General features: G+C 30.0%; 1 protein-coding gene across 1 annotated transcript in view; it reads right to left on the bottom strand.

The window, feature by feature from the left end:
* LOC106868340 (RNA-binding protein Pasilla) overlaps positions 1-13842 on the bottom strand; it is a 41066-nt gene that overhangs the window by 21990 nt on the left and 5234 nt on the right. Inside the window, exon 2 of the mRNA XM_052973476.1 lies at positions 8774-8824. Coding sequence (XP_052829436.1) covers positions 8774-8824 — 51 coding nt within the window. The remainder of the gene's footprint in view (positions 1-8773; positions 8825-13842) is intronic.

Here is a 13842-nt window from a genome sequence, read left to right as displayed (position 1 = left end):
GAATACTAGTTGTATACTAGCAAAGTAAACAATTTGTTGATATATAAGTGTTTATCTAACTTGTAACTATTAACAAACAAGCAGTTTATGGTGGTATTTGTCGCTTTGGCAACATGACCACAGATGGTTTAAGCAGTTCTGGTTTTCAAATTGCTGACACAATATTATGGTCACAAGTCCTGAAAGAGCTATCACCATTTTTCCAGTGAGGAGTTGGATTTGAAATCAAAATACAGAGTCAAAACACACATTGCAACCAAAAAGAATCTCATTTGAGTAACAATTCTGTCAATCCAATCCTCAAAAACATGAAAATTGACCTCAGTGGTATTTGAAGCCAGAGCATTCTATCTAACATTAATAACTGCCAATTCAATCTAATTTGATCATAGCTAAACCATCTTTCAATTATTTATTGGAATCTTCAGTGAAGCAATTAGTAAATAGACTGATTTAGTTCATATTTGTTCAGAATCAGTTTCATGATAGGTCTTAACACAATTTTTAATTCTAACATCTTCATGTTAAATGAATAAAACTGAGAAAAGTTATTCAATTGAACATGCTAGTTGAGGATTACTTCTTCAAACCAACAAGACACAAATCTTAGTTAAAATGCTTACAAAAATGTTTGTTGCAACTACTGTTCATTTTAACAGAATTATTTTCAATCTAATAATAGCTAACCAAAATATGGGGACTTCTTTCCAACATTACACCCAAAGGTTACTTTCAAACAAGAGTCAAATTTTGCAAAATAAGAGAAAAAAAGGTTTGCAGACTAAGTGTAGTACACTTGCCTATTCAGGTCTTTTAAAATTAGTTTTATTCATGTTGTATATCACAATTTTGCAAACATATCAAGAGAGCCTACACCTGGGGAATGGAGTCCTTGACATATAAAGACAAGGTGATAACAGCTGGAACTCTCTTGACCAATAACAATACATGTTTCTTTTTGACCAAGCCATTAAATTTCACCTGACAGTTTACAAACTTAGTCAAATTTAATTGTGTAATAAATTATACTACTTTTAATATGTCTCCTCATCATCATCATCGTTTAACGTCCGCTTTCCATGTTAGCATGGGTTGGACGATTTGACTGAGGACTGGTGCAACCGGATGGCTACACCAGGCTCCAATCTAATTTGGCAGAGTTTCTACAGCTGGATGCCCTTCCTAACACCAACCACTCAGAGAGTGTAGTCTCAGTCAATATTTTGTTATTCATAAAATTGCAGAAGAACCTAAAATATTTTTGTTACTCCACCCTACCAAATTCAATAACTTGCAAATGCAAAAGTAAAAGATATACACAAACATTCTCTGGCATCTATTTTCCCATATTAGAGTGGGTTGGACAGGAAGAAGAGGCAAGATTTTATGGCTGGATGCTTTTCCTGTTGCCAAACTTTACCTGATTTTCAAGTAAGGAATTTTTTTTTTTATTCCACACATCTTTGAAAGGAATGAAAACATATCACTGGCAGCAATAAGTCAAGTCAAATGTTAATTTTCATAAACATTCACACACACATTACAAGTTTCCTACAGTTTTCATCAACAAAATTCACTCACAAAGCATGGGTGGTCAACAAATGTAGCAGATGACACTTGCCAAAAACGCTGCACAATAGGACTGAACTGAAAACCTACATGTAATGGTTGCCAAGCAAACTTTTTAACCACACACACACAAAAATACCACTGTATGAACTATAAGGGTTTAAAAGATATGAAAATCCTCTTGCTTTAACATGTAGAGTGGTTTATATAGATTCACTTATTTCTACTACCATAATGTTTCATTGCATAATTTCATATGAAGCATGCTATTCCTCTAAAAAGGAAAATACACTTAAAATTAGTATGCTAAATCTCGTCTGCATGCGGTTTGTATATAAAAAAAAAGCATTACACAAATCTGTTATCTTTAAAGAAAAAAGGTCAACTGAAGTGGAGACAAAAACATTTCTTAACACTTTAGCATTTAAACTGGCCATATCTGGCCTAAATATTCTACCTGTTCTATGTTCAAACTAGCCAGTCACACCTACCCTACAATGTAAGGTAAGATAATCACATCATGAAAATTCTGAAGCTACAAGATAATGCATAATTAATTCAAAACAATGCAAATTAATTATATTTGATAGTGCAACCTAGATGCTAAAAGGTCAATCACTTGCATGATATAAGTGATTTATGATCCAGGCATCATAAAGTACCAGTTGCTAGTCTATGTTACAGCAAAAGAACAACCATTCAAAATTTTAATTTATGAATGGTACTGGAATATCTATAGCATTGAGGTTTCAAAATATTAGTTGCTCATAGCAAAAACCTCAATAAAAATACTATTTCCAACTAACTGTAAATTAAATTATAAAGATTCTAAAAATAAATAGTTATAATAATGAAATTCGATGGAAGAACAGAGGAATATGTCAGTGTGCTTTCAGATGAAATCAATGTTCCATTGAAGAACGGATTCAAGAGATTTTATGTGAGATATTTAAATATACAATTCCTGGACATATACATGAGAAGGAATGAATTAACTATTTAAGTCAACAATACATAAATATTCATCTCAGATTCAGTAATTAGGGCAACATTAGAAATGTACACAAGATGTGAAAACTAATCATGCAAAACTTTTCTGGGTTTTTTTTTTTTTTTTTTTTTTTTTTTGTAAGTGTAAAATATACAGAAATGAACAAAGAAAAAACACTAGCAGAGAAAATTCTAATCCAATAAGATTGAAATTTAGATGGTTTCATCTTGTCAAAAAATATATCAATCCAGCAATAAATTTTATCCAAGCAGGCAATGCTGTTAAGTTGTTGCTTTGCATCCAAGTGATTCCAGATTTAATCCGAATGTGCAGCATTTTGGGTAAGCATCTACCGTATAACTGCATATCAACTATTGATTTTGTTACTCATTTTGAAGAAGTGCTTTATGTGGATCTTTCACCATTATATTTTGGCAAGAAAATTGCAATAGTGCTCTTGAATAAAAATCCTCTGAGTTGTTTTTTGTTCTTTTGAGCTGCTGCTACCATCACAAGTGTAGCAAACCAGTGATTGGCATATTGGAAACACAATTGCATTATAAAATAAAAATCACTAGCATAATAGCAGGGTATCTGTTGAAACAGATTTCTAAAGTAAACAGGGATGCAATTAGAAATGACAGTTGTTTATAGGATTTAATCAGAATTAAGATTGACTAATTCAGCCAACAAACTATTAATTATCTGCTATGCAACTAAAAACTGAACAGTGTACAAGGTAACATCCACATCACTGTCCCTTCTAACTAGTACTTTAATGTAGATGTACATAAACTATGATCATAGCTAATGATAGCAAAGTTACTATGTTTGGAAGAAGACATTTAGGGGAATGCTATCAGCTGACAACAAAATATTTCCCTCTGCACAAAAAACTAATCTTTATGAATCATGTGAAAACACATAATGGCAATGAAATATGGATAGTGAACGAAAACCATCTGGAGTAACTGAAAAGGAAGATGTCGAATATTGATTGTTTGATGAGCAAGGTCAACTTCTAAGGAAGGTTGAATGCAAGATGAGAAAATGGTTGAACAAAGAATGATTGATGCTGCAATGGAGACACTATTTGAGTAGATAATGAATGATAGGCAAACAGAAATATAAGCTTGCAGTAGAGGTTGACTAAAATGTCATAAATGAAAGATCCAAATGTAGAAAAATTATCCCTCACATACATAATGAAGCAGGACACAGAAACTGTGTTATAAAACATTGATTAATCCCTGCCTGCATAGTTATATGTATGCTAAATGATTTAAATATAGGAAAAAAAAAGTGGCTTCAAAATTATTTTGCTTGAGCCGTAAGTTTGCAGACCTAAATTAACTTTGAAGTGATTGAATTTTGATAAAGCAGCATATTTTGCTACATATTCTCAGATAGAATGAGAGAATTCAGAGCTTATGAACTCAAATGTATATTTCTGTAGATAAGAACACTGAGGTCTCCTACATTAGAAATTAAAGATCTGAGTTCAAGCCAAAAAGAAAGCATCTGTATATTTAGAAAAAAATGTTCACACAGACAGGTTAGGAAAACCCATGCAGCTTGATTGTTTTAGTTGATGAAAAGATTAAATATGAAATTGTCAATTTTAATAAGCTTGTTGAAGATGCTGGCAGTTAAAAAAAAAACTGTTTAGAGGGCCAGGTTCCACATCCTGCACATTTATGCTTTAAATACTATTTATACTAAAATGAAGAGATAACTAAATGAAAAGTTACATTGAAAATGGGGGGGAAATGACAGTGCAATACAAACAAAATTTTATTCTGAAGAAAGCGCATACATACTTTCAATGGTCAATGATTCCGGTTACATTATATATAGAAAATGAATTCTAATTGCGGGGAAAAAAACTTCAGAGAACCTTTTTGATAAGGCACTCTTTTTTTATTTTTTATTTATTTTTTTTACAGATAAAATTTATAATAAAACTAAACATGAATGACAAAATTAAGTTTTGCAAAAATTTTATTTCTTTAATACTCAGTTGCTTCAATAATTAATATAATTCAAAAGACTGTTTACCAACTGAAATTCATTGTAATAACAATGTTGCCATTTTACATATTGTCCATATCCTTAAAGTAAAATACTGCAATCAGCTCATCAGAAATATAGTTTTATTCTAATCTACCATTGGATTGCCCTTTTTCATTTTATATAATGACCAAATTCAATCAATCTTTTTATACTTCAACACTGATACATTCCCTTCAGAATGATTTGATGACAAATAGCTAAGCAAGTTTCAAAACAATGGAAGACTTAAATATCCAAGTCCACCAAGAATGGAAACAGAACAAGTTGACAGTTTGAACAGTTGGTCATTCTTTAGGTTTCTTCCATTAGCAATTAGCCAGGGAATATGTGTAATAAATCAATAAATCAAGTAGAAGGGACATGAAAACGTATAATAAAAGTTAAACAGAGAATATTTGTAACTATACAAATGATGTTCAACAGCATCCAAGATAGATATGTCCCAGATGATACACTATACTAACCAGTAATAAAGATACTTAAAAAAAAAAGTTGATGTAGTTAGTAACTCACTACGTAGAATGATACTATGAGAAACAAAATATGCTGTATAGTTAATGGGAAACAAAACCCATACTGCAATTTGATGTTGATAAAGTCAACACTTTGCATAATCCAAATTCCTCAATGTGACTAACAGCATGAGTTACTTGTAAAATAAATTGATTGCTATTGTGATTTACTTAGTAGCAATGCTTAATAACATAGGGCACTTAATCATGCTGAGGTGATCCAATGATAGAATAAGGGTGAAAAGTAAATGTTATGTAATGGCAAGGAAATATGACATATGGGGTGGGTATTAGTGAAGTATTGATATAATTAGTTGGTACATGCAAGAAATAATCATGTTGTATGCACATGTAATGAAAATAGATGACATGCTAAATAAAAATTGCTATGAATTAGATAAAATTAGCGAAGGAAAACTCAAAGCAATCATATTCAGAGATTAGAAAGTTAAGTTTACAAGATGAAATGACAGATGTAGAAAAAAAAAAATCTGTTCAGCAAACCTGTGCCAGAATAGAAAAATGTTAACTTGATAATGATGAAATACTTACCATATTCCTATAACAAGGACAGGGTCATTTTGTAATGTGATGGGAATGGTTATCAAGATTTTTAGCTAATTTTCATTTGCAAACCATTAAATTACCACCCATGAACAATCTTCTACAAACCAAATAATTTGCACCTCTAGATTCCATATTTATGGTTTGAATAATGACTATGAATAAAAAAAATGTGTATCCAGGATGTTATATTTACAGGATATTATATTTACAAGTGGTTGGTGAGATAATCAATATTTACTTAACTAAACCACAATGTTATCCATTCAGACAATTTCTATAGAAACAAAGGAAAGATAAGTGTTGCTAAGTCATTCTTCAAGTAGTTCTTGCTTCATGCAGCATTTACTATGTAGTCATGGTGTCCGCTAAAAGTAGTATGGTTTGCAATTGCAACAAAGTACTTCAATAGTTTTATTTGGTATTCAATCCATTAATTTTGAAATTCCCTATCATTTTTATCTTTTATTGGGTAAAAAGTTTTTAACTATAATACTACTTCAAGTGTAATAGTTTATTTTTTGATTGCTTCTGTAATTCTTGTGTTCTAAGAAAATTTGCATTAAATTTTATATTTTACATTTCCTTTTAGTCATAATTAGCAGTGTTTTAATGTTAACATACAAACTAATATGAAAGCACAAAAAAAAAATGAGAACTAAGTGGGAACTGAACAGTTCCTTATTAATGTTTCTGTATATGGCAGTAAAGAAGAGGGAAAGGATTCTCACTAGGCTTTCACTTTTTGTTTTTAAATGATACAAAAAAGTTCTAAGATTTATTCACACCAAACTTCCATTTCATTACCAGAATTACCAAAAAATGTATATTAATGCTCATACTTCATCTTGATGAATCAAAAAGAGGTGAACTCATTTTAAATATTTCATTAGAATTGACTTTAGATATCATTCTGCAAATCCACTACTCTCATTATTCCTGAGCAACTTGTCCAGCAAAGACACCAACTGAACAATTAGTGCAAAAATAGACTAGTTGTAAAATGCTTGATGCATACATACAAATACTAAATACATATCATTTCAACATCAATTTTCCTTCCTTTCATGGGACAGACAATTCTCTGAAGCATGGCTAGACGTGTTTTTCATGGAAGTCTGAAAACATCACATATATGATGGTGACACTCTCACTTGCAACCATCACATGATGTCAAAACAATGGCACACACAAGCACAAATATATAATGGACACCTGCCCAAGGTGCTGCACAATGGAACTCAACTATACAACCACATATAACATTTATAAACCACCAATAAATGACACACCCAATATCCTATATTGACCATACAATTACTGTTACTCTCTGTAACATTAACTTACAACAGTAAGTTATTCATTCCTTCAGAAAACTGAAAAATTATCAGGAAAAAAAATGTTACAAATCAGATAACCATTATCATTATTTCTAAAATTTTTTAAAAAATTGTTTTCAGCCATCAAAACCTCATAATTTAACCAAATCTGCACACAATCGCATGTAAAATATAAATGTTCATCCATTACAAACACATTGAATAAATGTAATATTATATATATATATATATATATATATATACACACACACACACACACACATTTAAAAATAATCAGTGGGCATGTTTACTGAAATTCCCTATTTTACTTCAAAAACCAGAATCTCATATCTTAAAAATTTTCTTGGTAAATCTCCTTTTAAGCAGACATAACTGCAAATTTCATGTGTAATGGTATAATTTTTTAACCAATGTTCAAAAATTGTTAAGCAACAAAATCTATAGGTATATACATACACACACACACATTCCAGAATGCTTGGATAACAGTTGTTACAATTTTAAGTATCAGTCACAAACCAGTTATATTAATTTTTATTTCCCTGACAAATGAAATTCCTTTTAATGTAGAAAAACCAATAAACTGAAATGTTTTCTTGCTAAATGATGGTACTCATAATTTGTCAAAGTGTCTATATTTAAAAAAACAAGCCCAATATTAATAATGCTTAATTGGAAGAAATTCTATAAATCAGATGTGAATTTTGATGGAAAATGCAAGAGCAAACAAACTTGGTAAAAATATTTTTTTAAAGTGAAACGTTTTAGTATAGGAATAATTGCATGCATTTGATCAATCTGGGATAACTAGTAAAGTATGAATTAGATATAACCATATTTAAAATTCATATTCATCCTTAAACATGTGAAAGTAACTTCTTTGGATTTCATTCTAACTAAAGCTCTACAATAATCCTGATGTAATTCTAAGAAAAGTTTTAAAATCATTGAAAAGTAGTTATATTTTTAGATTTAGCAAACATATTCATGAAGTGTGATGAAATTTCAGATTGTAGTAATATTTCCAGTGAATCTGTTAAAATGAATTTGATAAAAAAAAAAAAAAAAAAAAAAAAGAATGAATTCCATCTTCAACTGGGAGGAATGAAATTAAAATTCTTGCTTTGGATATTTTTTGTTTCTTCATAATAAAAATTCGGAAATTCAATTCTGGCAATATCAATGAAATTTTAGTCAATTAATGAAAAGCAAATGAACAGATGATTGCAATGTTAATGTAAACTAGCAATGAATGATAGTTGAAATTGTACAAAATGGGGGAGGGGAAAAAATGCATATTCACAAATGCAACTGTTTGACAATGCTAAGTTAACAAGATACAAGACAGAATATTGATAATTTCATGTTACGTCAGAACTAATTATCAAATATATGTAGCTCATGTCTATTTGTGAGTATGTGTGTGTGTGTGTGTGTGTATATATATATATATACACTTTGTGTGTGTGTGTGTATATATATATATATATACATACATACACATTTAACATGTATATACATGTACACACACACATGTATACATACATATTCACACATACACATATATACAAACACAAATATGCACACATACATATACACACAAATTACACATGAACATAATACATTCATATACATAAATATATGTATACAAATATATTTACAAACACACGTACACATACGCATAACTTTTATTCACTTGTGTGTGTAAAGATTAGTCAACCTACCTGAATCAGATTTATATTCACAGCTGTAGTCATCAGGTGTCCCAATAGTACCTAGAAATAAACAAGTAAAGAGCTACAAAAGGGTAACAATATTTATTTCAAGTTCACAAAATATCTTTATGAAAACCTCAATTTCCAACTAACTGATATATGAATATAAATTGAGTAAAATGTAAGAATTTTTTTTTTTTTTTTTTACAGAAGATGATATCTAATGCAAAATAGTTTGTAAAGCCCTTATCCTTCGAAACCAAGCGTTAATATCAATAAGTAAAAATTTCAATAAAAATTAAATCACTGGCATTTTTATATAAACTACAAAAACATATGGCAATTTGTAGCTTCTTTTAACACTGAATTCAATTTGTCAAATTGTGTAAGACAATGTGCAATGGAATAAAATAGCCTATGTTACATCTTAGCCTTAATATTCTATCATTTATCAAGCACTTCCTATGAGCAAACAATTTCTGAACGAAGGGAATATTGCTTTTGTTTGCCAGCCACTGGCATATGTTACTACTGATTTACAAATAAGGTTTCTTGTTTAAGTTGAATTTATACATTACATATATCTAGATTTATTTTCATAGTTTATTCTATTAAAACGATGCCTAAATTGACAGAAAGTGTGTGTGTGTACATACAAAAAGACATTGTAATTAAACTTTAAACAAGAGTTGATACCAAATAAGAAAAAAATTGAGATGAGGACATTTCAGACAATTTCATGTCATTAGGAAGGGCATCCAGCTGTAGAAACTTTGCCAGATCGGATTGGAACCTGGTGCAGCCTCCAGTCAAACCGTCCAACCCATGCCAGCATGGAAAGCAGACGTTAAACGATGATGAGTAACAATATAAATACCACCTGTTAAATCAAAATTTAAGTGAACCTTGACAGTTACATAATTTCATACTATTCCACACAAAAATTTTATCAAGGCCTTTTTTTTTTTTTTTTCCTTTGAAGTTTCTTTGGAACAGCAAAGTTCCTAAATCCATCATCAATTTTTCCAGATCTCCAGTTTTGCTCATCCTCTATACAGAAGATACTTTCTCACTTCATCCCACATCCACTCCTTCCACAGGTTCCCTCCACAATTAGATTGACACTTGGCCAAACCAGCATAGTCCTCTCAACAGTTTTCTTTTTTAAATCACTTACACTCTGAAGAAGTAATGAAACATCTAAGATTTATACACAATACATATCTCTTTATCACCAACCACTTATTCCTGGATTCGAACAAGAATCCCCTTATTTCTTAATCAATGGGAACATATGTCAGTAATATGGTGGATAAAGACATTACTTCCATAATTTAGAAGTGAAGATTCCTACTCTGAATTCGGCCTGGTACAATAAGACATCTGATGGTCAACAGATATGAAACTGAAGGACATATATGTGAAAATTGAAAAGGTTTCATTTTAAGTATGAGACTGATTGTTATTTCAACAACAACTGATCTGTCATTTATTTCTTTATATTATTCTTTCATCTGTTTCAGTCATTAGAACTGCAGCTATGCTGGGGCAACCACAGAACTCTTTTTCTTTAAAAGCCTGGTGATTATTCTACCAGTCTTTTTTGTTGTCAAGTGGAGAACATACACAAAAACACAGGATTTCCATCCACCAAATCCACTCACAATGCTTTGATTGGCCTGAAACTATAGTAGAAGATACTTGCCCAGAGAGTCATGAAGTGGGACTGAACCTAGAACCAACTATAAACTTATGTTGAAAATATGTACATAACTATGCATACTAGAATAATTACAAGTGAGACCAAACAATCTAAAAAGCTGATTAATATTGTGATTATAAAATGCAATATTTTTTTTTTATTGAAGAGATGTAAATTTCTGTTATAACAGATGTTATAAAGTAGATACACTCAAATCATATATTCCTGGTCAACAAATTTATAGAACAGATTTCGTTTAGAGTAGCAGACTATGAGGATATAAAAACTGAAAACCAACAATTGAAAAATAATACCAGGAATCAAGTGAACATTTGGGTTGAAATAAATTCTCGAAAAATCTACAATATTAGAATATAACCTACACATGACAAATTAAAATATTTAAATAATTTATAATACATTAGCCATGCTGCTTTCCATAACAAATTAGAAATTTCCTTTTTGCAATGTCCCCCTGCCAAAAAGAAAGAATATATAAATATATGAGCACAACATTAATTAGCCCATATGTAACAAATCTTAGTTAACATATTTCATTAATTTCATAAACAAGTATTCATGTTCCACGTTACTCAATGCAAGGGAGATAATTCTCACTATACAATAAACTACACCCACTAATTCCTTTGCAATCGTTGCAATATTTTAATTGCAATAAACGACAAAAAAAAAAAAAAACTAAAACGCTGCCAAAATTCTTTTGCAATAAACTTGACTCATCACATGAAAAATACGAAATACGGTTATATCTGCAAACTTCACCAAACCATCCCTCCCAGCACATTTAATTCCCTGAGGACATTTATGAAATAGTAGTAGTAAACAACAAATTCATAATTTGAGAATTTGCTTTGGGGACAGATTTAATCCTTAATACACTAATGATGAAAACAAAAAGAAATTAGATAATAAAATATACTAATGGAGTGAAAAAAGCATAAAAAATTTAAACAGCGAATATCTCAAGATTAAATAAAGTATGCTAAAAACCACTGGGTTAATTAGAACGTTTATAACTCAAATACTGAATTTACATTTACTAAAAACTAGTTAAGTTCTGGAAGTATTTTTCACTTTAAAATGCAAGTTTTGGTTTTAAAATAGCTACTATAATATTCTAATTACAATTAGCTTAAGTGATATTATAAATGAAGAAGTAAACTCTATATCATTCGTAAAAGTTAACATTTGTATCACAACAAAAATGTAACACTTTTTCAATTATTAAACAAAATGAGTATTGCTTATAAAATAGATTAATATATATTCAGCTAAGCAGTAAACATCATAAATATCTTAAATACTTGACTTCACTTATTTCTTCCAGTCGCCCACCCCACACGCCAAACAGTTCACTGAATGTTTAGTAATTAACAATATTCTGCTTGTATCTTGCAATCAGTACCACAACCTCTGTAACATTCAATAAATAGTTAAACACAACAAACAATACCTTATCTGTTCACCTAACAAACTAAATCCTTTTCAATGACCTTTCCAGCAAAGTAGATATCTTCAACAAAGTACAGTCTGTTGTGAAGTTTTTATACACTAAGTTAAAATCTATAGTACAAAACAAATTTTGTAAGTCACTCACTGACAAATATTTATTCAAATATAGTTATATAATTAGATATAACTTTGCATTGACACTCAGCACATTAACCTCAAGCTGTACTTTTGCACATGGTCTTCTTGTACCTTAAACCCTCTTAATACTTGCATATGTTTGCTCTCAAATGAATCAGTTTCTTTAGAACTGCAATAAAATTTTCTTGAATCACAAAATATAGTGAAATATCCAGAGCTCTACATTTAGGAAAATAAACTAATCAAATCTGACAATATAAATAAAGGGATTTAAAATAACATCAACTGTGTATCAATATTTAATAGTTATCAAATTCCAGTATAATATTTTTACATGTTAAAATGAAAGCTTTAATTATTATAGATGATTTGTTTTAAAATATCTTGACTGACTAATATCCACATTCAAATTATACCATTTAATTTAAACGATCTAAATTATACTTGTTTGCCTTTTAGATAATTAACAAAAACGACATTCTCCAAAACAGGATGAAGAAAAACTTATATTTGGAAATGAGTAAATAAAATATTTCAAATAATTTAATCATGTGATAACGTTTTAATTGTAAATTCATTGTCTACAGGGGAAAATAATGTATTACAGCAACTTTCAATAGCTTATCAAGAATCAGCTGATTTTTATGAATGCAGCCATTAATAATGAGAAAAAAAATGTATTGAATATTCTGAATTCTGAATACACTACCTACCACCAAATTATATCATAGACGATTTAAAATATACTTTCAACTAAAAAGAAGTCTTAAAAGCATTTTTTAAAATCAGTTTAAGCAACAAATACAGTTATTTTAAAAATTGCACGCATATTTCATTCAAGTACTAATAAATGATCCCTTAGTCATCAATGGAACAGTATGTTACTGAAAATGAAATGTCAAAAATTAATTTTAATACATTTTATTTTTAAAACTCAACAAACGACAGACAGAAAATGTAATACACTGTTCATGAAACCTTCAAAAGTATCTGATGCAATCACACTAACAGATTTAACCCAACTAATCATTTTAATTGCTCTATCAACCTACAAAGAAATTATACTTGTAGCCTATGCCACATTCCACTTCCAAATATATCAGACTACCAATATTTCTTGTGGGAAAGGACAGTATTTAATTATAAATCTATACTAATGTAATTAAAACCAAGGAATATGCTATCCTAATTAATTAAATTAACATAACAATGAAGCCGAAATTATTTATAGTTTTCAAAGGAGGACGACAGTAAAAAGTATTTTAAGCTACGACCTCTAAGATGACACAAATGACCTACAGCCAAAACTGCTATACAATCGTGTTTGAGTATAATAGTCGAGAAATACCCATGCAAATAAACTACATTCCTACGTAAATGAGAGAGCAATGGGAAAATAGTTTACTCTATGCCTGTACGTGTCTGCGTATTATATATATATATATATATATATATGTTAATTCTCTCTCTCTCTCTCTCTATATATATATATATACACACACACACACACAGTGTGAGTGTATTAATATATTACAAGATATCTTTAGTAGTATTAGCAGGATTTCAATTGAAACCACCCCACGAATCAGTTAAATGACTATCTCAGAATGCGTAGAACTGGCTGACGCATAGTTTTGCAAAAAGGATGTAGAAATGACGAACACACATACACAGTGGTAAAACGACGTTCAGTCGCAAAACCACTAAGGGGTTGAGGGCAGAGGATAGAAAAGGACGAAGAAGTTAAGTACGTAACAAATGAGTA

The sequence above is a fragment of the Octopus bimaculoides genome, chromosome 16, assembly GCF_001194135.2.
Source record: "Octopus bimaculoides isolate UCB-OBI-ISO-001 chromosome 16, ASM119413v2, whole genome shotgun sequence".
NCBI lineage: Eukaryota > Metazoa > Mollusca > Cephalopoda > Octopoda > Octopodidae > Octopus > Octopus bimaculoides.
This window is presented reverse-complemented; position numbering and strand designations above follow the sequence as displayed.